General features: G+C 41.9%; 1 protein-coding gene and 1 long non-coding RNA gene across 12 annotated transcripts; one reads left to right on the forward strand and one right to left on the reverse strand.

Annotated features, from left to right (window-relative positions):
• Positions 1 to 2736: 2736 nt before the first annotated feature.
• LOC121666228 (OX-2 membrane glycoprotein-like) lies at positions 2737 to 20104 on the reverse strand. 11 transcript variants are annotated; one of them, XM_042031511.1, is made up of 6 exons: positions 18679 to 19383; positions 18376 to 18457; positions 17289 to 17615; positions 16396 to 16662; positions 14455 to 14571; positions 2737 to 5329 (listed from the first exon to the last, which is right to left on the reverse strand). In XM_042031511.1, exons 1-5 carry the CDS (start codon positions 18739 to 18741, stop codon positions 14459 to 14461), a joined length of 852 nt encoding a protein of 283 aa, XP_041887445.1. In that variant the 5' UTR covers positions 18742 to 19383; the 3' UTR covers positions 2737 to 5329; positions 14455 to 14458. The 11 variants fall into 11 exon arrangements, 10 of the variants coding, with proteins under 10 accessions (XP_041887445.1, XP_041887446.1, XP_041887449.1 ...); XM_042031512.1 differs by having other exon boundaries at positions 2737 to 5349; XM_042031515.1 differs by lacking the exon at positions 2737 to 5329 and adding an exon at positions 6890 to 6908.
• LOC121666230 lies at positions 19906 to 27469 on the forward strand. Its single transcript, XR_006016620.1, has 2 exons — positions 19906 to 19993; positions 26014 to 27469. It is a non-coding gene; the product is annotated as an uncharacterized LOC121666230 (long non-coding RNA).
• The last annotated feature ends 504 nt before the right edge of the window (positions 27470 to 27973 follow it).

Genomic DNA, 27973 nt, shown 5'->3' on the forward strand with positions numbered 1-27973 from the left:
CTCAAAGTACCAAATTTCCATTATTACCATCTCCCAGGATGCTCACTGAATATGGTCTCCAGAAAACAATTTAAGTGCTTTCAACTTGAAGCTGAAAGACTTTTAAGCCTTTCTGGGTGAAAAAATACTGGTCATCTGTTGGAACCCTGGGTTCTGAGAATTTCAGCCTTTCAGTGCTGAGAGGCAGTGATCCTCAGAAACACACTGTATTTGATCCAAAACCCTGGGAAAAGCTTCCTAAATTGTGTGATAACACTGAGGTTGTTGCTGGGTAATTAAAAGTTATGTCACTGGGTGAAATATGTAGAAATGTAGAAAATTAGGTTTAGAACATACAGGTAAGAATAGGTTACAATATGGAGGATTTTGGGTGTGGATTTATGTCTTCTTTCTTCTCCTTCACAAATCTGAATGTTCTGTCACTGGGTCAAAAGTTCCGCACTACAGAACATGAAAAGTTAGTAACTGGATTGTAAGTAAAAAACCGTATCTCATAATTGGTTAGTTTAGACTTTAAAAAAGTCTGGAAAATTAAAACTCACAGCCATTTTCCACCCTTCCAACAAAGAGGCACAAGGAGTGCAGCTGTGTTACTGATAAGATATAATAAACAACTAAGTCCGAACAAGAATCCTTGATCTCCTGTGTCTCAATTCAAACTCTGGGTAAAAAGAACTCGAGATGTGAAAAGAAAAAGAAGAAAAAGTAATAGTCATCAACACTCAAGTTCTTGTTCAGCGCTGATTCTGCCACTAACCTCAATCCATTTTAAGGAAAAAAAAAAATCCAAACCCCTACTGTACAGTCCCTTAGCTTCTAACTTAGCTTCCTTCCTTGACATCTTGTTATGCAGAAGACTTTGAGAGCAGCTGCCACTATGCTTTCAGAGCAAACAGCATTTTACTTAGCAGACACTAACTTCTGTGGAAGACACAGAAGTGAAGCAGCCAGGCACATGACATGACATGACATGGAAAAAGTCACCCAGAAGCCATCCCAAGTCTACTTCTCAGACTTGGAAACGGGAAACAATGTGCAGAGGCAAACTTCATGGGCTGGCGGAGGATAAGGAAAGGATAAAGGAGAAAACATAAGCACGCATTCACTACTTCAGAGGCAGCTGGAGTAGTTGCCTGACCTTGGGCTGGGTGGTTAGTGTAGCAGGACAATGGGAAAACACTCAAAACACCCAAGGCAGAAAGGAAAAGTCATTCTCACAAGGTGATCAGAAGTGATTTTTTTTTCAAACTCCATCTTTCATGGGAAGGCAGCCCTGCTTACATAGACATTATCTCTCACAGACACTTTACCTTCCTTTCCCTTGTCAGCACAATTCAAGACTCAGAGTAATTACACCCTTGAGCATGTCAGGGACAAAAGCACACAAAGAGAGGAGACAGCTGTAGGAATTAAGCAATGTGCTGTGACTTGAAAACTAAAGCAAACATTTTGACAGGTTCTGAGGACCAGGCTGTCAGCCAAAAAAACAACCTTTTATAGATTTTACAGCAACCCTGAGGTTTTCCTGAGGAAACATGCTGTTCTGCACATGTTTATGTTCTTTGAATGTAAGGGTGGCCAATCTACTCTTTCTAAGGCCACTCAACTCTACCACCATACTTCGACCCCAGCCTGAACCACTTCATTCTGCATTGTTTGGTTCCTGCGCTGCTCTGTCAGCACAACCCACCTTGCAACTGGTGGCTTAAGCAGCACTTGACCCAGCTCTGCCAGGACCTCCTGGGCCAGGCAAGCAGCCCTTTTGCTCTTGTGCATGGTAACATTGCTCTTCTTTCTGGGAAAACCACAGTTTGCCCGGCACTGTGCTCGGGGCAGCAGCACCGCTGGCTCACTGCTTTCCCTTTGCATGGAGAGGGAACCTGACTGATTTGAGAGTGTCAGATTCTTAGAATCATAGAAGAGTTTGGATTGGAAGGGAGCTCTGAAGGCCATCCAGTCCAACCCCCCTGCAATGAGCAGGGACATTTTCCACTAGACCAGGTTGCTCAGACCCTATCCAGCTTGACCTTGAATGTTTCCAGAGATGGGACATCCACTATCGCTCTTGGCAACCTGCTTCAGTGTTTTACCACTCTCATTGTAAAATACTTCTTCCTTATACATAATCTAAATTGTCTATTTTTTAGTTTAAAACTGTTATTCCTTGTTCTATAGCAACAAATTCCCAGGAGAAGAAACTACAATTTCCCATTTCTCAGGGTGAGTGAGGTATTGCAGCAACAAGACTTGCACTTTTGGCCAGCATACAGGAGGGAGCTCTTCAGAAGCCATCAGCAGCAACCATTTGTTTCCTTAAGAAAATTAAAAGTTTATGTTGGAATCTCTAGAAAACCACTGGAAATCACTGCCTACTGTATTTCACCAACAAATACAGCTTAGGTAAGCAATAACCTGTTGCCTTTCATTAGTATTTCAAGATCTAGGACACAATCCTCTAGGGATACAGTAGCATTGACACATCTTTTTAACCATATTCAAGTGTCTCACGACCACATCTTTTAAGAAGAAAAGTGCAAGTTGATGTCATGAGAAACAAAAATTATTGTGGTTTCACAATTAATCCCAAAAGGCCACATGTATTAAAGAGTACACTGGGTCACTCCTGATTTTCCCAAAGGAATGATTCATGCACTTAGAGCTCGTGCATGATACTTCTCTCACTGATTTATAAAAGCTCACAAGCACTGTGCTATAAATGAAAGAAATCATGTGGCCTTATGTTCAAATTTGCTTTATTTGGCTTCTTTTCATCCAGGGAAGTACAGAAAGCAAGACAGACAATGTATCAGTAGAGCACGTAACTTTAGATAAAAAATAATTAAGCAACAAACATGACACAGACAACAATTGTAAAAATATAGAATATACTGTTTTGATTGACTGAAGTTATTTTCAAATCTGAACTAAAGTGCAGCTGCTGTGGTCAGAAATACTTCTGTAAGTTTATCTCAAAAGTTTTGCTCAAAACCTTTTGAAAAGAAAAATACCCCAAAACACCTTAAAAACCCCATGAACTCCCACTTTCTGTACAGAAAAGAAGCAAAGTATAAATCCAAACTACTAAAAAGCCCAATTGCAGTGACACATTTCTGGTATCCCAAACAAATAGGAAAAAAAAAAAAAAGGACCAGTTGGTGTTTTGGTTGGATCAGGTATTTTTTAATTAGAAAAAGTGAAATATACAAATAAATAATTCATACTGTGCCTACAATAGTAGAGTAAATGTCACCCCTCACATCCTCAGTAACACAAGCAGACATACATGCAAAACTTTTTACCAGACTCTGGACAGGCCACCGCTATAGAGCCAACAAAATAGTTGTTCTGAACACTGAGTCCTAAGTTTTAAATCTCCATTGTTGATTTTTCAGATTGACAGTTTGTACCCTTAGAAAACATATGACATAAAAAGCACAATCGAAAGTGCTACGCACTCTGGTAAGATGGAGTATTTCAGATACACAATCAAATGCTCATCAAAGCCAAAAGAAAAGAGAATATTGTTGGTGATCCTGATACAATAACAAACATTCAGACAGAAGGAAGACTGAGAAACACCTTAAACATTAGCAGTCATCAGCTGAACAAAAAATCACCAGAGGACTCCCTGCACTCCTCCCATCTGTCTATCCTGTCAGTAAAATTCGCCACTAAGAAGGTACACCCAAAGGTAGGCTTGCTTTTAGCAATCTTCGTCCTGTGGTGGCAGGCGCAGAGACCTGTGAAGGTGCTCAGAGCTTGTCACGGTTTAACCCCAGCCAGGAACTAAGCACCACACAGCTGCTTGCACAACCCCTCAGGAGGGAAGGGGAGAGTCTGAAAGGTAGCCTCATAGTAGCTTCTATCAAGAAAATGAACTCTGTCCCAACCAAAACAAGCACTGAGGCAAAGGGCACCTGGAGCCTTCAACCCCTCACAAAGATGAGGAGCAGCAGGGCAATGCCCAGGACTGCACGGTCCTCCTGAGCAGCCTGCTGCTGCCCAGCAAGATGGGGCCAAGCACCTGGAATTTTAAGCCTGGAAATGGCTGGACCAGCAAGCTTGGGCTGGCAGCGATGAGCTACTTGGTGTGCCGGGAGAGAAGCTCCAATCCAGCCTGGGACAGCAGCAGAATTAGGTGCCAGCTCCTAAGAATAGTGCAGTGTCTTTATCTGCTACCAAAAGCATGACAAATGAGTAAGCTCAGTCACTGCAAGACTGCCAGCTGGTATCATTACAGCCACAGTAGTGACACAGGACAGTGAGCTCAGAGTGTGACATACCACCCAAGGAGATCCAGCCATGGAATAATGGCTTTTGGCCACCTAAGCGATTCACCTGTGTTTAAAAAGACACACTAAAAATGAATGAAGACAGGGAAGACTATTCTGAACAGTGCATAAGATGAGCACAAAAACTATTGACCAAGTCCATGCCTTTTGACTGCTCAGCAAGGAGGAGGATAGGATATTAACAGAAAGGAAAGAAAAGATGGAGAAGACAATGCTTCCTCTACTGGCCTTTGTTACCATCTCTTCCTCACTCGTATCTTTTACCCCACCACACACATCCCTAAAAAAATCAAAAAACCCAGAAGAAAACACTCCAGGATTAGAAAGAAGACAAATAAAGTAAATTATTTATATATTATATAAGTTACTTACAATTCTTTCCAAACTGTGGCTGCTACTGCTTTTAATCACCTTCTTGGAGACCTATTGCTCTTCCGCAGTAATTTTGACAAATCCAGTGTGGTTTGAGTCCTCTGATTTTGAGTCCAGTAGGTCTTTCCAGACAGAGAAAAAGAAGTTGGAATAGATGGATAAGAGAAGAAAAACCAGATGACAGGAAGAGGGCCATGAACTCAGAGTTGCTGAAAGTGAAATTGCAGACAGATGTTGACAAAAATTAAATTCTTCTCTACTGCAAGAGCAATTAGGCACTGGAAGAGAATCCCCAGAGAGTCTGCAGAGCTTCTATCCATGGACTTTTTCAAAACTCAACTGGAAGAAGAGAAATATATGTTGCCCAGCAGCAGTACCAAGAGTGGCATGGGCAAAGAAGGTTTCGCCTGGCAAAATCTCCTCTGCAAAGCAGCAGAACAAGTGGTCCCTCCAGTCCTACATTTTAAGATTAAGGGCCTAGACCAGATAACAAACATTGTGTTAGTCATTTCAGCGATCAACTCAGCTTCCAGATAGGGCAGCGTATGCGACGTCTTTTCCTTTTATTGCTGCTTCTTTCCAGCCAGTCAAGTCATTATGTGTAATGTTGGCTTCAGGCTGCTGGCTCTAATGATCCAGTAGATGGATGGAAATCCTCAAGGATCCTAGAAAACACAAAAAACAGCTGCAGGACAGGATGAGTTGTGGCCACTGTGTTGCTGTCTCAGGTTTTGCTTAGCAGTGTGGCTGCTGTTGGGACAGGAGGAAGAGAAATGCACAGTGGAGAAAGTGGGGAGCAACAGTTACAAACCCATCCTTTGATGAACAACTTCCCTGCTTTTTTAATTCTGGAAATCACACACACTGCAGATTTCAGAATATGACAGTGAGATAAGGAATATACAAAATCCTGAAAGGATTTGTAAACTGTGAAAAGTAAACCAACTTTTCTCACTGGTAATAATATACCAATAATTAACACACATATATTGAGCATATAAATAGTTTGATATTTCAGAATGTCATTTGGATGTTTGAGATCCAGTTTGTAACTCTACCTTTACATGGCTTTGAAGACAATAATAAAATATATGGCATCTTTACTTTTCATGTAGAGGGGTATGAAAGAAGTTCCTTATCTAATAACCCTGCATACATGCAAAGCATTTTGTAAAGTATTTTGGAATCACATATATAAATAATTCTTACCAAGGAAGTGAATGAGAAATTGAAACAGTGAGGCAACTATTCACATATCACAGGAATGCTATTTTTTCTCCCTTTCATCTCCCAGGCATTTTATTTTCTGGTTATATACAAAGCCCTATTGTTGGAATGAAAAGAAGGAAGGACCAGAAGATTACTTCATTATGAAATATGAGCACAAATATGATGCACAAGATAGAAATTGTATTGCTCACATATACTAAATGCCTCCCTGTTCGCCAAGAAAGGGCTTTGTGTCTTAGTAGCATAGATTTCATTGCCTTCTGTTTAGATGGGCAGGACAAACTCCAGGATGTTTCCTACACCACTACCTTCATCCTGTCAGTAGCAAAACAGGATTTATTTCATCCTTACAGACAAAAACCCCAGCCATGGCCCAGGAGACCAGAACTGTGACCTTTCCCTCCTTCCTCCTCTGCCACACCCTTTTCCTGGCTCTTCTGAATGGAAAGCACAATAAGGAGCATGCTTTTCCCAGCAAAACATGTCAGGGAAAACAAACAAAGCACCAGCCATCCCTGTGCTGCACAGGTAGCACTAAAGTGTGGAAAGCTTGGAAAGTGTGCCCATCCTCCCTCTATATATGATACAGACCAGAGGGTACTGCACGTTTCTGTGAACAGAAAATTAAGTGGAATTACTCGGTGTTCTGGTTTGGTCAAATTTAGAAATATATCCTCTGAGAGAAGGCACAACCACCCCTCGCCCACCAGGTTCGGGAAAAAAAAAATTTTCCTCGAAGGAAAGTGAAAGAGATAAAAACTATTTATTTAACAAACACACTGGAAGAGGAAAATAATGCTAAATAATAAAATCTTTTGCTGTGAAGAAAAAACCTGGGAAAGTATTAGAGTCCTCCCTTTGGTCTCCTCGAAGCTGGGGCTTGGCCCAGGGCCAGGCCCTCTGTGCTCGGTGGAAAGTCCTCCCAATGTGTTCTGATATTGAAGCAATCCATGGAAAAAGGGAAAAAATCCGAAATTCCAGGGAAGGAAAAAAAGTCCAACTCTCAGTCTCTCTCTGGAGAAGGAAAAACAAAAAGACTGAAAGAAAACCTGGTTGAAAGCTGGCTGGGAAAAAAAAGTCGCTATCTCTGTCTGACCTTGAACAAGCTGCAAACTGCTTTGAAAAAATTTTGCTCAGTTTTTTTTTCCCTTCCCCCTCTCAGGCTCAGTTTAAAGGCATAGAAAGGCACAAGAATTAATTTCTGGGCATAGGGCAGTGATATGGGATACACATCATAAAGTCACCCCAAGACATTAGGGAACAAGAGCTGTCTGGAAACAGTGAGTGATTAAATGCAGAAAACATCTTCACTTGAGTTGCAAAATATTTATCTCTGTGGGAAACCTGATGGGCAGCCTGGCAGCAGAATTACCCTTTCACTGAATTACCCATTTTTGTCATGAGGGCTGTTGTTTGGTTATTTAATTCCTCCCCTCAGTAGCTCTGTTTAGGTCTGTTTGGCTATACTGTTTTTACACTGTGGCATTTTTGGGTTTTGGGATTTTTGTTTGGTTGGTTGGCTTGGGTTTGGGGTGGTTTTTTGGTATAGTATTAAGAAGGGTAAAGGAATGAGGCTGTCGTATATTCGCTGCACATTTTTTGCTATTTTGCAGGAATTCAAAATAGGACAAATATAATCTCCTGCTTCCATTAAAGCCACACATGAGAGCAAACCAAGTGTCTCTAAAATGAGCCTCACCAGCTGGGACGTGACTGCTAGAAACCCATTCCTCTGTGAGCAAAGGAAGTGTGTTATATCCATCTGCCTCATGAAAGAGGGAGTTATGTCCCAAGTTTATAATCTGAAAGTCTGGTATTTAGTGGTCTTCTCCAGAAAAATGATTCTGAAAATTCTCCTAAAACTAAGCTGCTACTATATTTTCTCAACTAGCGAGTCTCTTGCTAGTAAGAAAACGAGATGTCAAAGCAAATCAACTGAAGAAACATGTCACGTCGTAAGATAAGAGAAGAAATGTTGCAGTTTTTAAGCTAGATCTTAGAAACAGAACCTTCCCTAAACTGAATACAGACTAGAGAATACTGCTATAATGACTCTTCCAGAATTAATGACTACCTTTACTATAAACAAAGCAATGAAAAGTGTAACTGAGTACTTGTTCTTATAATGTTTCCCAAAACCTGGAATTTCCTGCATAATATTTTTTTCCCAGACTTCCAGGACATATTTGGCCACCAGAATTTGGGTTTCTGTCTTGGTTTGAAAGACAGGTGTCTGCTAAGGAAGGCAGGAGCCTCCCTTGTAATGGAAAATACAACCCCCTTCCCTCCGAATTATTATAATTTTGAAATTAAGGAGCTTTCAGGCAAAGATATGACGATAGGAATAACAGTTACTTACTTATATATACATATATGTATATATATATACATATATATATATATAAAACAAGGCAAACAAACAACAATAACTATGCCAGTAATAACAAACAGAACCAGGAACCCAGTGCCAGCCTCTCTCGGCTGTCGGACCCTTTCCCTCTCGGTGCAGTTCCGCTCACAGCCGGCAGGGGCGCTGTTGGCTCCCGGCCAGGCAGGGTGGGTGTGATGGTTCCCCGCGCCTGCAGGGGGCGCTGTGGCGCAAGCTCGGGGAGCACACAGTAATGGCGGCTTGGCTGAGCCAGGAAGGGATGGAAGAAAGGCTTCACAAACCCTTTGGGGCAGCCGATCCCGGCACCCAAGCAAGACCTTTGGGAACAGCAGGCTGGAACAGCAGGGATGAACACAAAATCCTGTGTGGCAGATGAGATGCTATCAAACTCCGGAGCTGCAGCAGAAACCCTGGGATGTTTCGGCAGGTAGGGTGTATGGAGCTACAGTGTAGCGAAGACTTGGAGCAGTGGCAAAGGAACCGCAGGGGCAGGACAGCCACGGCCCCAACTCCCAGTGGGTCAGGGAAAGGCAAGTTTGGGATCCTGGGGTCCCCTGAGGCACCTGAGCAGGTGGTGATACCTCTTTTAGTGAGGTAGGGTGTTAAATAGGGTCCCAGTGCAACAGCTGCTCCAGTGAGCAAGCTCCACTGACGGTAGAAGAAAGGCAGCAGAAGGCAGATGCCCGCAGCAGCGACAAAGTCTCTCCACAACGACAGCAGCCTGTCTCCCCTCTGAACGCCAGGAGAACAAGAGAGCTAGGGGCTGCACTCAACCTCCTTTTCCCAGTCCAGATCATGCGGCATCTCTGCCCCACACGAGAAAATCCCAGGTAAAAGAGGGCAGCCATCTGGACCCCTCCCCCTGTGGCCCAGTCTTTTTGTCTCTCTTAAGTATCCAGTAATTATTGTCTCCTAGCAACATGTATGGGGAAAATTCCTTAAGAGAAAAAGAAAAACAAAAGGAGAACTCCTAAAAGCCTAACAGTTTCTCATACCCACATATTATAGCTGATCAGCCAAGTTGCTATTTACACTTACCGGACCTGATTCTATACTATTTGTAGCAACTATCAAACTTCAAAAGGTAACAATCAGGGCATCTTAAATTCCTATTCAGGGTATTAAGTGATCTCCAGCTCATAACAAATTTTGAATCTGTTTTGTAGTACCTGTGTAACATATGAAGCACATTGAGGTTCTGCATTTCTTTGGAATACAGATAGGTGGTTGTGTTCAGATACAATCGTAGAATCATTAAGGTTGGGAAAGGCTTCCAAGATCATCAAGTCCAACCTTTGACTGAACACCACCTGGTCAAGTAAACCATAGTGCTAAGTGGCAAAGACAATGCTGCTTACACCTGAGTTCCATAAAATCCCTTCTTGAAGAAAACCTGAATGTTTTGATTTCCAAACAGGAAGAACACATTTCTGTGCTGCTGCTTTCTGCAGAATGGAATTTTTGGCCTGGTCTAGTCTCTTCTTTTATGACTCTTCAAGTTTTCTTCTTCCATGTTAACATATTCTGTTCAACTTCCTTAACTATTCAATATCATATCTATTCAATTAGAAGCCTCATTCTTTTTTTTCCTCTTGTTATAGTTTTTTTAAACAAAAGCATACTATTTGACTATTTCTGAAGCTTTCCACATGGCAAAACCTATATAAGCTACCCAAAAGAGATCAACATACCAATTCTTAAAAACCAAACCAAACCCAAAATACCCATTCTGGCCTTTATATGCATTTGTGAAGTAGTCCTTCCTCACAGGTTACCACAAGCCTCCAGGAAAAACTTACGCGTGGAATTTTATCCCCCTGCAGATTGCTAGATCCTGAGAATTAACTACAAGGCTTTTTAATTGGCCAGGCTGAAATATGAGTATCCTGCAAGCCATGAAATAAGCATGTGATGCTATGGAAAGCATTCAAGTCAAGACACATAAATGGCAGGTAAGTCACAGGAATTTATTCAGGCTAATAGCCTTTATTTTGCTTCTACCCGGGCACTTGGCTTCTTAACTGGACTGCTTTATCTTGATGTGGTCTACTGTTAAGCTCTATTAGTTGAGTAAGGAATGAAAGGATTTAACTTTTTATCATATGAGCAGCACCAAGAAGCTTCACGGAGAAGTTATGACTGGTGATTCTTTGCAGCCTGCTCATTGCACTTATATCGAGTGATAGGCACAGCTAGGTTTGCCTGCCTACTTGGTAAAGGATGAGATGTAAGTTTTCCAAAGCTTGTGTGTCAGCACTTGCCACACAGGCTGCTCAGTTTGATTCCAAACAAGTCACTTTTCCACAAATGTTGTGAAGGGACTTCACTGGGGACATTATCAGGAAGAACCAAAGTGTATGTATGCTCTGTAACTGGTACACAAGGCAAATGTCTGAGGGATGGGACATCAACTTTCAGCCCCAGCTCTTGACCTGATTCCCAAGTATCTATCATGAAGAGGAAAGAAGCATCAAAAATAAAAGCAAAGCAAAACCTAACCTTACTCTCAGAAGCAAAAGCACTTTGAAGAAACTTTGTCAGAGAAGAGTCCCCAGCCACCCAGAGGAAAAGCTACTGTTTTACTTTAAAAGCCAAGCATCTTGATAAGACTGGAAAGGCTGTGCTTGTTATTTAGTGCAGAGTGAAAAGAAGTATTGAAGCCCCAGACCCTGGCCTTCTCTAGCCAGTGCTGTTAGCTCTCTATTGCACTGTTACAAAAAGCACATCCAAAAGCATGTACCTAAGCACTGCTCCTCATTCTAACCAATCTGAGGACAATAGAGGATAAAACCAGAAAAGGGCTTTCTGAAAGATATGACTGCCTTTTGGGTGAATCAACTACAACCAATGCTTTAAAAAGCATAAATATATTTTACAGATGATCAAGGAAAAAACAAGTCACCACAAAACCAGACTAGGATCCATAGCTAAGAAGTTTAGGGGATTTCCTCATCACAATACTTGTGGAGTGGTAACGCACTGTAAATATAGTGTTAAAAATCACTGTAGCTCCACAGATATTCTTAGTATTCTAAGGATGGCCAGGAAAGTGACAGTGGAATCATATACAAGATAAACTGTAAGTAACCCTTAGCCGCCAACAGAAAAAAGCATCCTGGGAGAAAAAAAAAAAAAAAAAAAAAAAAAAAAAAAAAAAATCAGATGGTGACAGAGTGATCGAACTGCACCACCACTGAAGTTTTACAGCAAAGTAACTAATGATGCCTTCAGGGAAACAGATGTAAATTAGGAAGACAGACTAGACATTTCCCTAAGATGGGCACTGTAGGAAGGAATATGATCAGCTAGATGAAGTAATGCGGCCTTTATTCAAAACCAATCCAACTCAGTGCATTACATTTTTGAAACTAAAGACCAAAGAGCAACTGAAAAGATACAGACTATGACTGATAAAAACTAGACTAGACTAAAAGAACAGAGACTCAATGACTTACAAGCTCACTGCAGAAGTCACATCCTGACATCAGAGTTAATCAAAACCCATGAAAAACGGGAAGGAACACAAACAACTGATGTCATTGAAATCCTGCTTTTCTTGATAAACTTTCATCCAACAAACACCCACTACTAAACACTGCTTATCTAATTTATGCCGTCTGCCCCAGTGAACAGGGATTTACGTTAAATCTTGACCTTGTGACATGTTGGCATACATGTGGGGCTAGGAATCTTGATATCTTCCCAGGCAGCAGGACATGAGACCCCACTTCCCTTGGTGACATAGTGGGACTTCAAGCTTTGAGCCTTTAGCTAAGGAAAAAGAGGCACAGTGCTTTCAGTTGAAACTAATGCATTTCTGTGTCTTATGCTTTCCTTACAAGGCAGGGGAGGGGGATCTGTTCGAAGTTTCCCAAATAACATGCAGGCTCTGTTGTACATCACAGCGGTGTCTCCGCAGCAGTAAATCATGTCTTACGTGACCCATGTCATGGCACAAGGATACATGAAATGGCTTGGGGGCTCCAAGCCGGATACCTAGTGCGTGGTGTATGGCATAAGAAACCTGCTGTCGCTGCCTGCTGGGGATGGCGCTGTTACAACCTATCACTGAACCCACATAAGGGCATTGCCCGTGGGCCAGAATCATGCTAGGACACACATTAACATCCTCAGCCTGCTCTAAAAATGAACATCCTAGTCTTGTCAAGCAGTGTTTCACTGACACTGCTTCAGCTTTGGGCCCTATTGCAGCTGGCTGTGGGGTCAGTAGCTCTGACCCAGGAAGCTGTGACCGGTCCAGAGAGATGGTCCCGAGAGAGATCGTCTTCCTGGGGCCCGGTGTCTTCCCTCAGCTGCTGGCTGGAGTGCCCGTACAGAAGCTGTCAGCTCTTGGTGATTCTCAGCTCGTGATTTCAGCTCTTGCTCTGCGGGCAATCTCCAGGCCAGACCAGGGAGAGAGACGAGAGGCCTGCGTAGCTGTTCTGCACGAGGCAACTTTATTAGTCCACACCCAGCAAAGGGAGGCCAGGGACGAGCTTCTCTCTCCCTCGAAGGGGCAGAGGGCTAGCTTTACAGGGATACAGGGGGTGGGTGTCAGAGGGTAAAGGCCAATGGGTTACAAAGGATCTGCATAGGGTCTCCCAGAGGATTCTGGGTCTGTCTTCTCACTGTAGCTGAAAAGTGGTTGCCTTTCCAGGGAGTCCTGCTGGGAGGTTAAGCAATCTCCTTATCTCAGCAGGCTTTCCCTGCAGGGCAGGGGCTGGGCATACCCCACAGGGCCCCAGTGCAAACACAGCATCCCAGTGTGGTTCTTCTCATCTGCTATGCAATGAAGGGGCTTCAAAACACTGCAAGGCAGCACCTGTGCTTTTTGGCACTCTCTTTTCCTGGCCAATCTCAGATCTGCTCTAGTGGTGATCCCAAAGCTCTATCACACCACCTCCATCTCATGGTCTCTCCTTCAAGGTATGCTTAGTACGAGCTCATTTGTGTTTGGAAGGGTTGTTCTAGAATAAAGATACATCTTTCTTGTGAGCATTTCACCTTTTTCTTCTGATCCTTTAAAAAGCAGTATTTAAGAACAAACTCCTTGCACTTTAACTTCCGGCTTGGTCTGAAAATTCAACAAGAAATTTTATCTTCTGTATTTTTTATAGGATCAATATAAGTCTTACATACATTTTATATTTAAGACATTATACCTGGGGTGTAAGAACTGTTCATTTCTCTTTCTTCTCAGTGAAGACTTGTGTCTGTGGCAGTAGCAGATTCATTAGGTCAAGCCCTCTTAATAGTAGATGCTGTAAGCCTACATTTGCAATGGACAGGTGTGATACTCCTTGAAACATTTCTTTACTTTATATCACATTATCACCCTGAAGCAGGTAATAGTCAGGAACTGAGTTAATATGTGCTAGTGTTTCTAAATATATTAGTGGAATTTAAAGCCAGACGTGGCGTTTGGATTTAGTCCAACAAGAGTGAAACTACCAACAACCATCAAATTTCTGTGATTTCTGAAGCTTATGGTGTGTCCCCCCCCCCCCCCAGTTTTTTTCTGTTCATTATGTTACTACTAATTAAGGCTAGAGAGTTGAATTGATCCATGACCAGGTTATTACAAACACAGAGACATTATGCTGACTGCAACTTCTCCTTAATTCATCATTAGGAAGCATGCTCACATGCCAAATTTGAGCACACTTCTTCATCATATTACCCTGTTTGTCTTAAAAAATACAAAGATGGTGCCGTGACCAGTAGAAAATCCTTCCCCTGAGAGGACATCACTCTCCCTGGGTGGGTTTCTCTCCAATGTTTCATTCATCTGCCAAAAATAATCTGAGCATACTACACTTTATGGGCTTCCGGGAAAACGTGAAAGATAAGTGAATTAGTTCTGCTGAGACTGCTACCTGAAAGCAAACCAAGAGAAGCATGTTCTGCTCTCCTTGGATCCTTCCCTCACAATTTTCAACCTTGAATTGTCCCTTGGCAGTGGCAAAACAACTCTTAAACTTACATGCAACTGAGGCAACCTCTAAAAACCATAAATATATTACTATTATAATTTATTATTATTAAGTTGTCCAATATGACACTCTCATACCCCCAATGGTATCTCAACAAAGTCTCATTCTTCTCTGCAGACGATCAGACGTTATTATGGACTCTAGGAAAACCATGTGTTTCCACACATCAGCGACTCACCACTTCAACTCCTCCTGCATATTATCTTCCTCCAGAACAGCATAATCAGAATCAGAACTATGATGACTACTAAAATCACCACAATAATCACCAGCCAAAGCAATGAAGATCCCTCTTCTGTGAAAACAAAACAACAAAAAACCCACAGCAAATTAATCTAGTTTATAGAGAAAAAAGTAAAATGAGCCAAGAGAATGTCTGATTAATGACAGTGGTGCCACTGATACGGTTAAAGGTATTGATAAGATACATGAAAGCAGAAATTTCTCAGCAGAGAGAGTAAACCTATGTGTCTTCAAAAACAAAACTACTTACCCACAGAAAATGTGAAGAAAAGATGTGCTCATGGCAAAGAAAACTGCCATTCCCATACCTGAAACTGTGGTTGGCATACATACACAAGCAGAACTTCATACAAGTCTTAACAATTTCAGAAGAGTTTTTTGTTCACTCAGAATTTTATTATTTTTACTTTTAAACATTAACACTGTTGAAAAGGCAACATTAATTTTAAGAAGAGAAGACAGGCTATGTTTTGCTGACTGCAAATAGCTCTCTCTACCCAACAGCTGAGTGTAAATGTTCCTCCCTGGTTAGACATAAGCCACTTCATTTGACTGACGTTAATCAAAATGCTAATACAAGGACCCATTTCAATGTTCACTGACATTAGCTGGAAAACTCTATGACTTAAAATTTATTTGACTCAAGCCAAAACTATTGTCTTTTAACAAAAATAACATTGAACTATTCATTTGAACTTCTCGTCCTCTAAAATATAAGATTGTTAAAACAACAAGCTGTTAGCTGATTTTTTACCCACTTAGCAAGAAATAACAATGGTCTTAGTTCTCTGCTTTCTGAGATACACATTTTCTTTTTAGAAGACCAAAACAGAATAATATTAGAGACGGGACAAAAATATTGATATGCTTTTTCAGTTAATGTAATTCAGAATTAAGAACTAAATTGCTTTTGAATGTTTAGAGAGCAGATATTAAAAATCAGTTCCTGCTCTTTACTACTATCCCTATAACAACCACTTCTTGAGCATGTAATTTCAGAATTAACCCACAGCTATACAAGCTACTTTTCCTGTCTTGCTAATTTACAAGTGGTCTTCAATTTAAGGCTCTGGATTTAGAGACGTGAATTTTAGATCACCCAAGTCAATGCTCCTAGATGAACTAAGAATGGCACTTCAGCTTTTAATGTTGCTGTTCCTTATCTGAAGAAACAGGGTGAAAGTCTTTCCAGCAGAACAGAATGTTGGAAGAAGAAATAAATTAACCCTACAAGATATTCAGATGTTACATTAATGTATCTAAGATTTCTGTATAAACCAAATGTAAATATCTTCAACTGACTCCCTCCCTGTATGCCTGAAAGTACTATTCCTCCCTGACCATTACTGCAGCGCACATGTTTTTTAGCAAAAAAATCAGAGAAACTAGAACATAATATATATTTTGTTAAATACAACAAAACATGCAGTAAGTTGAACTGAAACATTTGATTCAGAGACAGTTTGTTATGAATTTCAAAACTTCCGAATTCATCAAACAACCCATAGAGTTTCTACTCATCATTCTACTCATAGATATCAGCTGACATATTTATATTTATTTTCAGGCTGTTAAAAAAAAATATGAAGGCCTACGTGGAAACCTAAGTTCAACTTGCTGCAAAATGCATGGTGCCTCTAAACCTCGTATCTCCCTAGCTGATTAGTCTGGCTTTTTTTCCCTCTTGGATAGGATTCCAATATGTTATTACTGCAAAGACAGGTTATTACCGAAAGACAACAATGAATGCAAATAGGATTTCCTGACATATACACATCTCATTCCCTCCACTTCCCAGAAGATTCCTACCCAAACATGCTACTGCAAAACATGGAGGCCAAGAGAATTCTAACAAGTTGCTTGTACTGCTTCCTACCTCCTTTTATTTTCACAGGCAACTCAATTTTTTCATTTGTGTTGTTTACACTGCAGGTCAAATCCTGTGCACTGATGCTCTGAATGTTGTAGATTTCCAGTTCACTGGTGATGGACACAACCCCATTTTTGTGCTTGACTGTCTTCTGTGTAGGAGTAGAATTGAACAGGTTGTTCCAGGTGATGGTGGGCTCTGGGAGGCCATCAGCATTACAGATGACTATCAAACGACCTTCAGAAATGTTGTAATGGACAGATGCATTGAGACCTTCCAACACACAAATGAAGACAAGTCATCACCACAGTGAGCACCTGGTCATAAACAGTAGTAGCAGTACAACCATTATGAATCAGAGCAAAGCTTACTGGATTCACACTGAGCAAGGAATGAAGAAGAGTTCCTTGGGTCAGGTCCCCTCCATCCCCCATACTGAAGCTATGTACCCCAAAGATTTCACTCAATCTGAAATCCAAGTATTAAAATAATCTGTTATGTAAAATCATTTCTTGGTCCTATCTGCTAATTCCCTATCAATGGTAGGGTTTGGCAGAGCAGCTCACAGCACTGGGGTTGTACCTTGCAGCAAAAGGAAACTGCAACAGGCAGTGTTGGTTTGCCCAGGTTCCAGCTGGGACTGATCAAGGACTTAGAGAGATCCCACTCCTTGCTTTTCAGCTGCTACTCATGGAATAACAAGCAAGAGCCAAAACAAACACAATAGTCTTGAATATGACCCACAGAGTTTTGCTCACAGAAGTAGTGCTCTGTTTCTACATCATGTTTCACAAAGGGGTGCTCCTATCACTGCAGTTCTTGAATCTACTCAAGGAAATACTGTGGGTGAGAAAACTCCTCTTATTTCACTAGAAACATATCCCTGCAGAGAACCTCACCAAAAACACTCAGGCAGGTATCTCCTGAGAAGGTGCCAAAAGGGTAAGCATTGAAGAGACACTTGTAACATCCTGAATCATCCATTCTAGTATCCCAAAAAGTTATGCTTGTCTTGTAGAGTTCCAAGCTTGTGAAATTCATTCTGTCTTCATAGGGCTTGTGAATCTTTAATCCATTTGTTTTGCTGTATGTAGCTATATTATCATGTAATTCTTCGGAGTCCTTTTGCCACGTCACTTGCAGAACATCCATGGCTTTTGTCAGGGCACAGCTCAGAGTCACATTGTCACCCATTCTCACTTTTGTGTGTTTAGCCTGTGGAACCACTACAGTGATAGTAAACAGTTAATGACATGGGCAGATACCACACATATTCAGAAGCCTAATGTTGATTCTAAGGCCTGGATTACCCACAGACAAAACTCCTTCAGTTACATATTGTTTTTATGGCTTTCCCCTGCAAAAAAGTCCATCTCCTGCATACTCCTAGAAATCAATGAAGTTATGTTGATTTACATTTGCTGAGGCTTTAGCTTTCTTCTAAGCTACTTAAAAGAAAAAAAGACTTACTTATTTCTGTACCTATATCTGCAGACTTCCCTCTTAAGTTTTACTAAATCAGCTCATGGCTTTCTATTCTCAGCAAATACTCAATTTTTGTTTCCTAAGAGTTAGAGGAAGATCAAATGCCTAAGGGAAGTACACACCAAGCCATTATTAGAGAAGTAAACAGCAAAATGCCTTAAAAAGACTTTCTGAACTGTAGTTTCACAGTGCATTTGAGACGGAGGGAAGTAAGTTATTTAGGGAATGCCCCACTCTTGGAAGCTGTCAGCTCAGGTTAACAATGGTGTCCAATGTCACTGTAGATATGGGATGCTTCTTCTCCCTCCCATCTCTAAATGCTACTCCAGGAAGTTTTGTGTCTAAACTACCAGCTCCATGCCTGTCTCAGCTATGTAGCATGTCAAAAAGCACCAGCAATCTGTATTTCACCTGTTTTTGTCTCTTACTTTGTTGAAGCCTCAGAAATCTGAAACCAGTTCCCCAAACATTTTCAAGCGGATTTCAGAAAATTCAACTTACCATTTGCCTTTCCAAGCCCAGAACATGCCAAACACAAAACCAGAACTCGTAAAGTCATGTTGGAAGAGAAAATCTGCTTTACCTGAAGAAAGACAAGGAGAGATGACAGATCATCTTCTGGTGATATTGCATGGGTGCAAAAATTAATAGTAGATTTCTTATGTGAAAAAGAATGTAGTTCTGGGGTCATACAGAAAGATTTAACAAGTCTTATTGCCCTGTTTCCTACAACTGAATTGCAGACCTGCCTGGCGCTGAAGTTGGTGTTATATTCAAGTGGAAACATTATTTTGCAAAAAATACCTCTGTAACACACTCTGCCCATGCTGAGTTTTTTGCCAATGCCTGCAAAACTAGCTGATGCATCTTGGGACGATCTTTTGTCAAGAATGTAAGCAAAGCCAAACCTTATAAAGACAGGATGCAAAAAATAAAAGAGAGAATTAACTAAAAAGCATTTTCTATATTAAAAAGGTGGGGTGGTAAATAAACAAACAAACAAATAAATAAGAGGAAGAAAAAAGTATTTTTGTGCTAGAACTCCTGATATAACTCTCCAGTTACGAAGCACAAGCAGAGACCAAGTTGTTACGTGTGGGATCAGGAAACAAGAACCCATCAGCAACGAGCCAAATGAAAAAAGTTTGTGTAGTCAGATATTTGAGCATGGCTATAAGAAATTCAGATAGATATTCCTACAAGGGTGCAGAAATCAAGGGCCACCATAGCAAGCAGAAACTATGGAGTTACAGAATTGTTTATAAAAACAGGGAAAAATTTGCCACACCTGCAGGCAAGCAGAGTTTTCAATAACAACCCTCTGCCTCACTGCTTGAGTACCCGTTAAAGCTCTTAATGCACCATCGCACACACCCGGGGTAGCTACAAGCATTCACACAATGAGGAACGAGGCTATACTGTGTAGGTACAGTAGCTATACCGGGCACAGAAAGAAAAGAAAATCTCTTTAGGTCACAACCTCAATTACGGGTACTGCAGGGTGGGGAAACAAAAACCAAAACGAACAGAAGAAGAAAAAGAAGAAGAAGAAGAAGAAAAGGGGTTAAAGATTGGGGCAAGTAAAGCGCAAATCCTTTGCTGCGCCTTCCCAAACCGCATCTCGGAGGGCTCCTGAGCCACCGGCTGTGCCTCTCCCTGGACAAACCGCTCCCCCGCCACTTCAATTTTAAAGAAACTGTCACCCTACTGGCGTCACACCAGGGTTCCGAAGGCAGCTGCTGACCGAGCCCGGCATCTGGAGGACCCTCCGGCTAAGAAAGACGGAGGAAGGAGACGCGAGTCGCGGGCGGTGGCTCCAGCCTTGCGTGCCCTCGGCGAGGTCCCGTTCCCGGCGGCGCTGTCAGGCTGACCCGCGCCCGGCACCCACTGCCCACCTCCGCCCGAAACCCTCCTCAGTCCTGGGAATGCGACCGGGGAAGGCGGCGAGAGGGGTGGTTGCTCACGGCCAAGTACATGGAAGCGGGGAAAAAGATGGAATGTGAGCCCCGGAGAGGCGGGAGTCCCCACGCCTCGCCCCCGGCGTCACGGTCTGTCCCTTGTCCCAGAGCCGGAGCTGGCAGTGTCCCAGTACAGCAGCGAGCGCCTTATTCATCCAGAGGTAACCTTTCCCTCGAGGGTATTTATAACAGCCCAGTAACAAATTATTTTGGGCTATATCTCTTATATAATTGGGAGTAGTCTTCTTTTGCTTTCGCTGCTACCTTCCTGTTGGGTGGAGAGGAAAAGGGGCAGCAGAAGTGATACTGGGCAATCTCGCTGCCATCTTCCTGTTGCTAGATTAGGATTTTCCAATGATAAAATTACAACAGGGATAACTTATCAGGCCTTGTCACAGGCTTGACAGAAACAACCCATTTCCCAGTCTGATTAATTAGAAACAGCATTCTTAGTGATAAATACAGGACATTCAGTGTCTGCTCTTTCTTCAGATGCTTTCATACATATGCACATGTTCATACGCTGTTCATATCAGTTGCAATATTTATCTCACCAGGCTCTAGAAGGTCTCCTGTTTTAAGCCATCATTGCTCACAGGAAAAAGCAAACAGCACAATTTCAACTCATTGCCGAAATTAATTGACAAAGGTGCTGCCCACATAAACCCAGAAACTCATTTAAGACACAGATGTGTGGGAATATGTGGGGCAATCGACTAAACTGTCTTAAGGAAGAAGGTGATGTTTGTAGCTTTCCCGGGCCATCCCAGGCTCACATGCATTAAACCTTGCCTGTCCTGCTGCTCTCAGTACCTCATTGCACAAAGGAGTGCCTTTTGACCTGTAGAAACAGAAAGCTTCTGCTGCCTCCAACAGATCAGCTGTCTCATCGCTGGCGTCTGGAGGTCAAGGCAATGTCTCCTCCAGATGGGTAGAGGTGTACTTGGAGACATCTTTCCCACCACCGTGCTTGATTTAGTGCAGCCTTTTTTCCCTGCCAACTAACCAAAGCCCCTTGGCTTTTCAACAAAATTTCAACTTCACCACTACCTTTATTTCCACCTTTCTTTCTATTTCCTAGAATCAGTCAGTAGGTCTTCACTTAATTTTCCCTCTGCTAGTCTTCCCCTTTTTGTTCTCTCTAAAACAAGCCAGCAACTAACCCCCCAGCTGTTTGAGACTGATGTACCTACACCCTTCACACTCTTTTTGTTTTAATGAGAAAAATGTGTTAGTAAGTTTGCTGTGCTCACCTGCCTTCACTATAGCTGAGGGGATTTTAGAGGGAACTCCAGAGGACTGCCCACTGCACAGCTTAAAACAAATTTATCCAGAAGAACCCTGGGCCATCAAAGCCATGAAAGGAGGGAAATCCCAGTGAAATCTTCCTGCCCTTATTTCATGAAAATAAAGGGGACTTTTGGGGGATTTGAGCGATATATTACAGTAATTCACATCTACTGAGGTGGAAAATGTCTGTATTTAGGCAAATGTTATTACTTCTTCAGTGGGCTGGAGAAACCTAGAGAAGAAAATGATGAAAGGTTCTGGAAAACAAAAGGGCTGCTTCTTTGGAAGAGAGGGAATAAATTAGAGCTGAGCAGGGAAAGGATGGTACTGAAGTAGTAGGTAAAGACCAGAGGTAACCTCAGGACAGACAGATGCAAATGAAAAATAATCCAGACAAACCAGCAGTGGCGGAAGATTCAAAATATTTTTATATTTAGAGGAGAACAAGGCACAGAAGTTCCCTTCTGCCCAATTCTGTGTTCTTACGTCAACTGTTTCTTTTTACAGGAACCTGTTTGCCAAGTTTCATAAGGTTCTTTGTATGTTACCTTCTCTGGAGCTGGTGATGGTCAAGGTGACACAGACTCTCTGGGATGATAAAACCTTTGAAGTTAGTGAAAAAGAGAGGAAGTAGAGAGCTCTTGTCCTAAAATCCAGAGAGGTCTTTGTTCCTCTTTTTTTTAATTTATTCAGCTGTAATGCACCCTGCATGCTGGTGAAAGAAACAATCTAAAATTCCTTCTGTCACGCATGAGGTCTATTCTTTTTTCTTTCCTCTGCCTTCTGGGTGGACACATTCCAGTATTAATATACTTCTTCATTCTTCCCTTGATTTCTGGACTTCTGACTTCTTATAAGCAGAGCCATTTGAGCCACTAGCCAGCAAAACCTGTACAGGCTTAAGGCAAATATATGATACACCTGATCCGCGTTTTCACATGGAAAAGGAAAAAAAGGATAAATGGAGTCAGTGACACAGATTCCAGTAAAACCAAACACAGTGAGTTTTATAGGAAGTACTGCCTGCTGGGTACTTAGAACATCTGCTCTGCTGATTCAACTCCCTTCTGGCTCTGCACATATCAGTAAGCATATCCCCCTTAAGCATCATGCTCAAGCAGTGCATCTTCAAGTCATAAATGCTCAAATGGGTCTACTAGAAGGTCTAGCCTGGTCCAGAGGATCTGCCACCAGCTGTCATTTGCTGGTGATTCAACCACATGATCATAGATAAATGACATCTCTCTCTCAGGCTTACTTCTATAAAAAAGCAAATGTTAAATTGTTTAAAGTTTGAGATCCTAGCAATTCTCCAGTGCAAGTTGCACAAGATTTCCCAGCAGAAAGTTAGCTGTGTGGGTGGGGATAAAAGCACAAAAAATTTCTGGAGTCCCTTTAAGTGTCAGTTTATCAGTGTACAAGGGGAGACTGGATCAAGGAAGGGGAGCACAGGAGAGAACAATGGCAGGGAGTGGGTGAGGAATTGGAAGAAGAAGAAAGTGACCACGGTAATGAAAGTTTTAGCCCATAACAGGGCAGATAAGGGGGGCACGGGGGGCACACAGGTAGTACATGCCCCACTGCAGCAGGTGGTAGGAGCTGAGGAATCCATAATTGTTAAGGTGTTGTATGTAGATTTGTTTTACAAATGCACACACATACAGTGTAACTTGTTATTAAGGGGTCCTTAAGTGATTTTAGCTTTAGAGAAAGAGCAAGAAAAAAAGCCTAAACATGCTGCTGAGCTTGTAGTATTGGGAAACACTGAAAGTATGGTCATGGAAGAGAGAGTTTGGGAGGGGCTGTGAGGGTCCATGAGAGGCCACAAGGGGACAAGAGGAGCTGACAGAGTAGATGAGGTTGCAGCTGGGGACTTTGTCCAGCTGCAGGCAAAAGAGGCATAAGTGATCAAGCTGATGGAGGAGCAGAAGAAAAAATTTTGGGTTTGGAAATCGATGAAGGGTTTAGTCCTATAGCATGAACTTGTAGGGAAGACCTGGAGAAAGTTGTGAAGGTATGTGATGATTGGATATGTTATTCCTAGGGATTTGAGTAAGTTGTTAGAAGCAGCATGGAACATGTACAGTAATTAGGAGTGAAAGCTGCGATAGCAGAACAAAGCCCAGTAAGGGGGGGCATCATAGGAAAGAGGCAGAGAAGGAATTACAGGCAGTTGCACAGAGGTCTGTGTGCTATTTGTTAAGAGAAGGGCCACTGGAAATGGGAATGTCTGTGGGAAAGGGACAAACAGAAGCTGCTGGACCCTGGACTTCACCCAAGGCTCCTGATCAGGCAGGAAGGCTCCAGATGTTAGGAGATGTGCGATGCGGACTGGATGTGCCATCCCCAGCTGAACCTCTGGTTACATTAATGCTGGGGAATGACAAACAGAATTTCTTAGTAGATACTGGAGTGGTGTATTCAGTTTTAAATAGGCCTAAAGGAAAATTTACTCAGGAAACAATTCATGTTGGTGTGACAGAACAAAAGGAAAATAGGCCTTTCTTTCAACATCAAAATTTGGAATTCGTAAGTGGGTGTTAGCCCATCAATTTCCTTATATACCTGAATGTCTCATACCAATACTAGGAAGAGATGTATTGAGTAAATTAAATGTACAGATTACATTTGAAAAATAAAAAATCCAAGTTTCTGGCTGCAAGCTCCTCTGTTACAATGAGCTGGTTGGGTTTGTCCTGTGGCTGAGGGATTGGTGCAGCACTGCAGAGGCCTGTGCCTGCTCAGGTGAACTGTTCTGTGGAAAGGCTTCACCTTGTAACTGGAAGGGTACTTGCAGTTTAGGAGATTTGCTGTTTCACATGGACAAAGGAGTCTGGGCCAGGAAAGAAAGGAGGATATCTGTCAGACTCCTGAGCCACTTTCTAAAAAAGAACTGAGCCTGAATGCCGGAAAGCCTTTCAGGAATTGAAGCATGATCTATTGACTGCTCCTGCACTGGGACTACTGGACTTAGGAAAACCTTTTGAAATATTTGTGCATGAAAAATTGCATTTGGCATTGGGGATATTGACACAACAACTGGCATCCTAGAAGAGCAAAGGATGGTCAGCCTGCCTCAGGACAGTAGTGGCAGCAGTCCTCCAAATCCAGGAAGGAACAAAATTAACCCCGGGGCAGCAATTGACTGTTTTTGTGCCCTGTACAGTTGTAGTGGTGTTGGAACAAAGAGGAGGACACTGGTTATCACCAAGAAGGATGTTAACATACCAGACAGTACTGCTAGAACAAGATGATGTGGAGTTAAAAGTAACTAACCCTCTGAATCCAGCATTGCTCTTAACAGCTGGCCCATAATGAAAGGGATTGGCCCATCATTGTTTGCAGGCCACTCAACAGGTATACTGTAGTTGAGATGACCTACAGAACTTGGAAGACATGGATTGGGAACTCTTCATGGATGGGAGCAGCTTTGTGAAAAATGGAATCCAAAAATCCAAGTAACTCAGTGGTAACTCAGCATGAGGTAATAGAAGCCGAAGTTATAACCCCCAACACATCAGCTCAGAAAGCAGAACTGATTGCATTGACAAGACCATTGGAGCTCTCACAGAATAAGATTGTAAATATATGGACAGACTTAAAGTTTGCTTTTGGAATGGTCCATGACCATGGAACCATTTGGAAAGAGAGGGCTGTTAACCTCCCAGGGATCCCCTGTGAAACATGGACAAATAATAACAGAGATTGTTAGAGGGGGTGCAGCTGTCTTTAAAGGTGGCATTAAAGCATTGTAAATGTCATTAGTCTGGACAGGCCCCAGTAAATTTTGGAAATTGCCTGGCTGACAAAGCGGCCAAGGAGGCTGCTGGTGGGGACATCCTGTTGGTCTTACCTGAGAAATAACAGTATTTGGACAAGCAGGCTTCCTATTATCAGGCTAAAGATGAGAAACTGGCAAAATTGTTACATGCTGAAGAGTCCTGAAGGATGGTGGATTACACCCAGCAAACAAGTAATAATTCCTCAACACCTTATGAGGAAAATCACAGGGGAAGGACCTATGGTAATTCACTGAGGAATAGAGTCTATGGCAGAAGCAATGAAGCCTCAGGTTTTGAACATATGACTGGTATCATAAAAAGCATTCCTAAAAAGTGCCAAACACTTAAAGAACAATGCACATGAAATAAGATATCCTCCACCTGTGACTGTTAAGAAAGGAAATGGTTCAGGAGGCTGTTGGCAAATAGACTTTGCTGAACCACCATGGCAAAAGGGCAGTAGGTATTTATTGGTACTGGTAGATACTTTTTCAGGATGGCCAGAAGTTTCTTCTTGTTGCACTAACAAAGCTGGTAAAGATTTTGGTGAAGAAAATGATCCTAAGGTTTGGAGTGTGAGTGGGAATATCACTGGACAGAGGTTCACATCATTGCTGAAATAGCACAAAGGCCAGCTAAAATGTTAGGGGTAAAGTGAGACTTGCACAATCCATGGAGACCTCAGTCAAGTGGGAAAGTAGGAAGAATGAACTAGAGTCTAACAGAATATATGAAATCCCATAGGAAGGTGATACGATACAAAATGACACAGAGTCTCCAGGCAGGTGCAGAAAGGAACTCTTTGATTGCAAAACCCAGGCCTTTTAAAGCAATTAGGCCTTTATTAGTATCATTCCTTTAAAACACAACAAATATAATTCAACCAACCACCATAAACCACGATGTGAGCATGTGATGGTTATATAACTTGTTTTTCTATGGTTACATAACTTGTTTTCTACCTCTATTCCAGATGAGTCATTACCCAGAATCCTTTTCTACTTAGCCAAAGTAACAGGAGTGAGCCATGATTTTACAAGGGTAACAAGGCCTTCATTTTATAAGTTTTCACCTATCTGCAACAGGAAGCTGTTTTCCTCTCTCCACAGACACATTGTGCTGGCAGCACCCGTGACACTGGATATCACAGCCCATCTGTATCAATGTGGAGATTACCTCAAAACCTGGACTGAAGAGCCTCTCCAAGAAAAGTGGAAGGGACCGTATCAAGTGCTGCTAACCATCTATACTGGTGTTGTTATAGGAGCTATTCCAGTTTAGGCAGTTTTATGCGTCCTAATTCGGGTTGTATGGGTGTTAGGTAGGATGGTTGAATGTTATGATTTGGGTTGTATAAAGTTATGCTGTTTAAACTGTTGAATAGAGGTGGAAGCCCTTTGTTTGGAGGACTGCAGTTGATATAAAGAGGCCAGGAGGTGGTGATATAGAGTATGGAAGGTCCCTAAGCCCCATTGGGATTACATTAGCCTTGGGAGAGGCAGCTGCACCCACCAATCACCAGCCTCCCTCCAAGCCGGACCTTGCACCAATCACTCGACGCACTGTGAGGGGAGAGGGAGAGACCTAGTGACGAGCCAATCATCACCTGAGAAGTGGGAAATCTAAGCCAATGAACTGAGCCGCTAAGCAGCAACCCTGAGGACTGACCAATCAGAAGGACTGAAAGAGAGCATAAAAGGCCGTGTTCACCTAAGAACATGTCTTCTTGTGGTTTCGAGTCTCTTATAGTGAAGTCCTTCTGTGATTGAAGCCTACCACAGCGAGGTCCTCCCGCCTCTGGGTTAAGAGGAGAGGGCTACTCCCCCTCCTGGTTCTTCCACCTAGTCTGTTTGTTTTGTTCTCTTTTCTTTTAATAAATTACCAGTTAATCACTTTTGTGGATAACTGGCCCTCATTTATTACAGTGTGAAGGTACATGAAGTAGATTAGTGGCTCCCCAGCTTAGGATGGTTAAAACAACTGTTTGTACTTACTGTGATGTTCTTACTCGTGATCTTAATCACTTGTTGCAATGCATACTGCTGTATAGACTAGGTCAATACAATAAGTGAATATGAGACTTTGAAGAAATTACATTAAAGTCTCAAAGGAGCAATTTGTTACCAAATAAGTTATATTTTTATGGATAAATTATTGTTGGCTTTCTAACCTAGCACACTGCTTGTAGAATTTATTTCCCGGTTTTTGGTGACACAATGTCGGTTTAAAAGACAGATGTCTGCTAAGGAGGGCAGGAATCTTCCTGGAATGGAAAGATGACCCCTCCCTCCAAATTATTGTAACTTTGAAATTAGGGGGCTTTCAGGTAAAAATGTAGGAAAAGGAATAACAGTTCTTTACTGGAAAATAGATATAGATATTGTGATAGATAAATGTTATAATATTGGCTTTCTGCAAATGTTAAAGAGTGATGTTAAAGTAGCTTTGTTATTGTAATAGATACATATTATAATAGTGGCTTTCTACAAATTGATGCTATATGTAAAAGTAGCTTTGTTACAAATAGATGCTATATGTATAATATTAAAGTAGCGTTGTTATAAAGATGTAGTTTTGTAACAATAACTAATGCCTTTATTTCTGTCGTTAACTAAACTTAGACATAATAGTGAAATAGCTAATATAGTTATGCTTGTTGGTAATTGAACTGTCTGCTTGTGTCAACGTGTGTCAAAGACGTGTGTCAAAGACCCCTGCTACTGACACGCCAACTATCAGCAACTACCGCAGAAACCATGGACCAAAGCCCACTCTGAGGATGATAATAAAAACTGACTAAAAGCACAACCAAGAAATGCGCATGCTGTAAAAGGGTGGACCCAAGGAAGAGCCATGCCAAACGTCCTGGAACATGTGAACTAGTTTAAGGAAAAGTTTGGATATGCATAATTGATTATGAATATGCACTAGGCTGATGCAATAGGACAGGTATGTAAAGGGTGTCTCCGAAATAACAGCTGTGCTCTTGGCTGAGTGCCAAGGCACCCGGAGCCGTGAATTTTGCTTTATTGTCTTTGTCCCTTATAGTCCTTTATTAAACTTTTAAAT

Source organism: Corvus kubaryi, unplaced genomic scaffold, assembly GCF_017639235.1.
Source record: "Corvus kubaryi isolate FWS band 111438036 unplaced genomic scaffold, C.kubaryi_AGA036_p1.0 37341, whole genome shotgun sequence".
In the NCBI taxonomy this organism is placed as follows: domain Eukaryota; kingdom Metazoa; phylum Chordata; class Aves; order Passeriformes; family Corvidae; genus Corvus; species Corvus kubaryi.

Bases quoted from the DNA above. Each gene is read 5' to 3' on its own strand.
- LOC121666228 (XM_042031511.1), bottom strand. From the start codon at position 18,741: ATGCATCAGCTAGTTTTGCAGGCATTGGCAAAAAACTCAGCATGGGCA. The intron at 18,458-18,678 runs GTATTTTTTGCA...GTCTTTCTTCAG, and splicing joins GGGCAGAGTGTGTTACAGAG to GTAAAGCAGATTTTCTCTTC. The intron at 16,663-17,288 runs GTGAGGTTCTCT...GTGTGTTGGAAG, and splicing joins TACCTGCCTGAGTGTTTTTG to GTCTCAATGCATCTGTCCAT.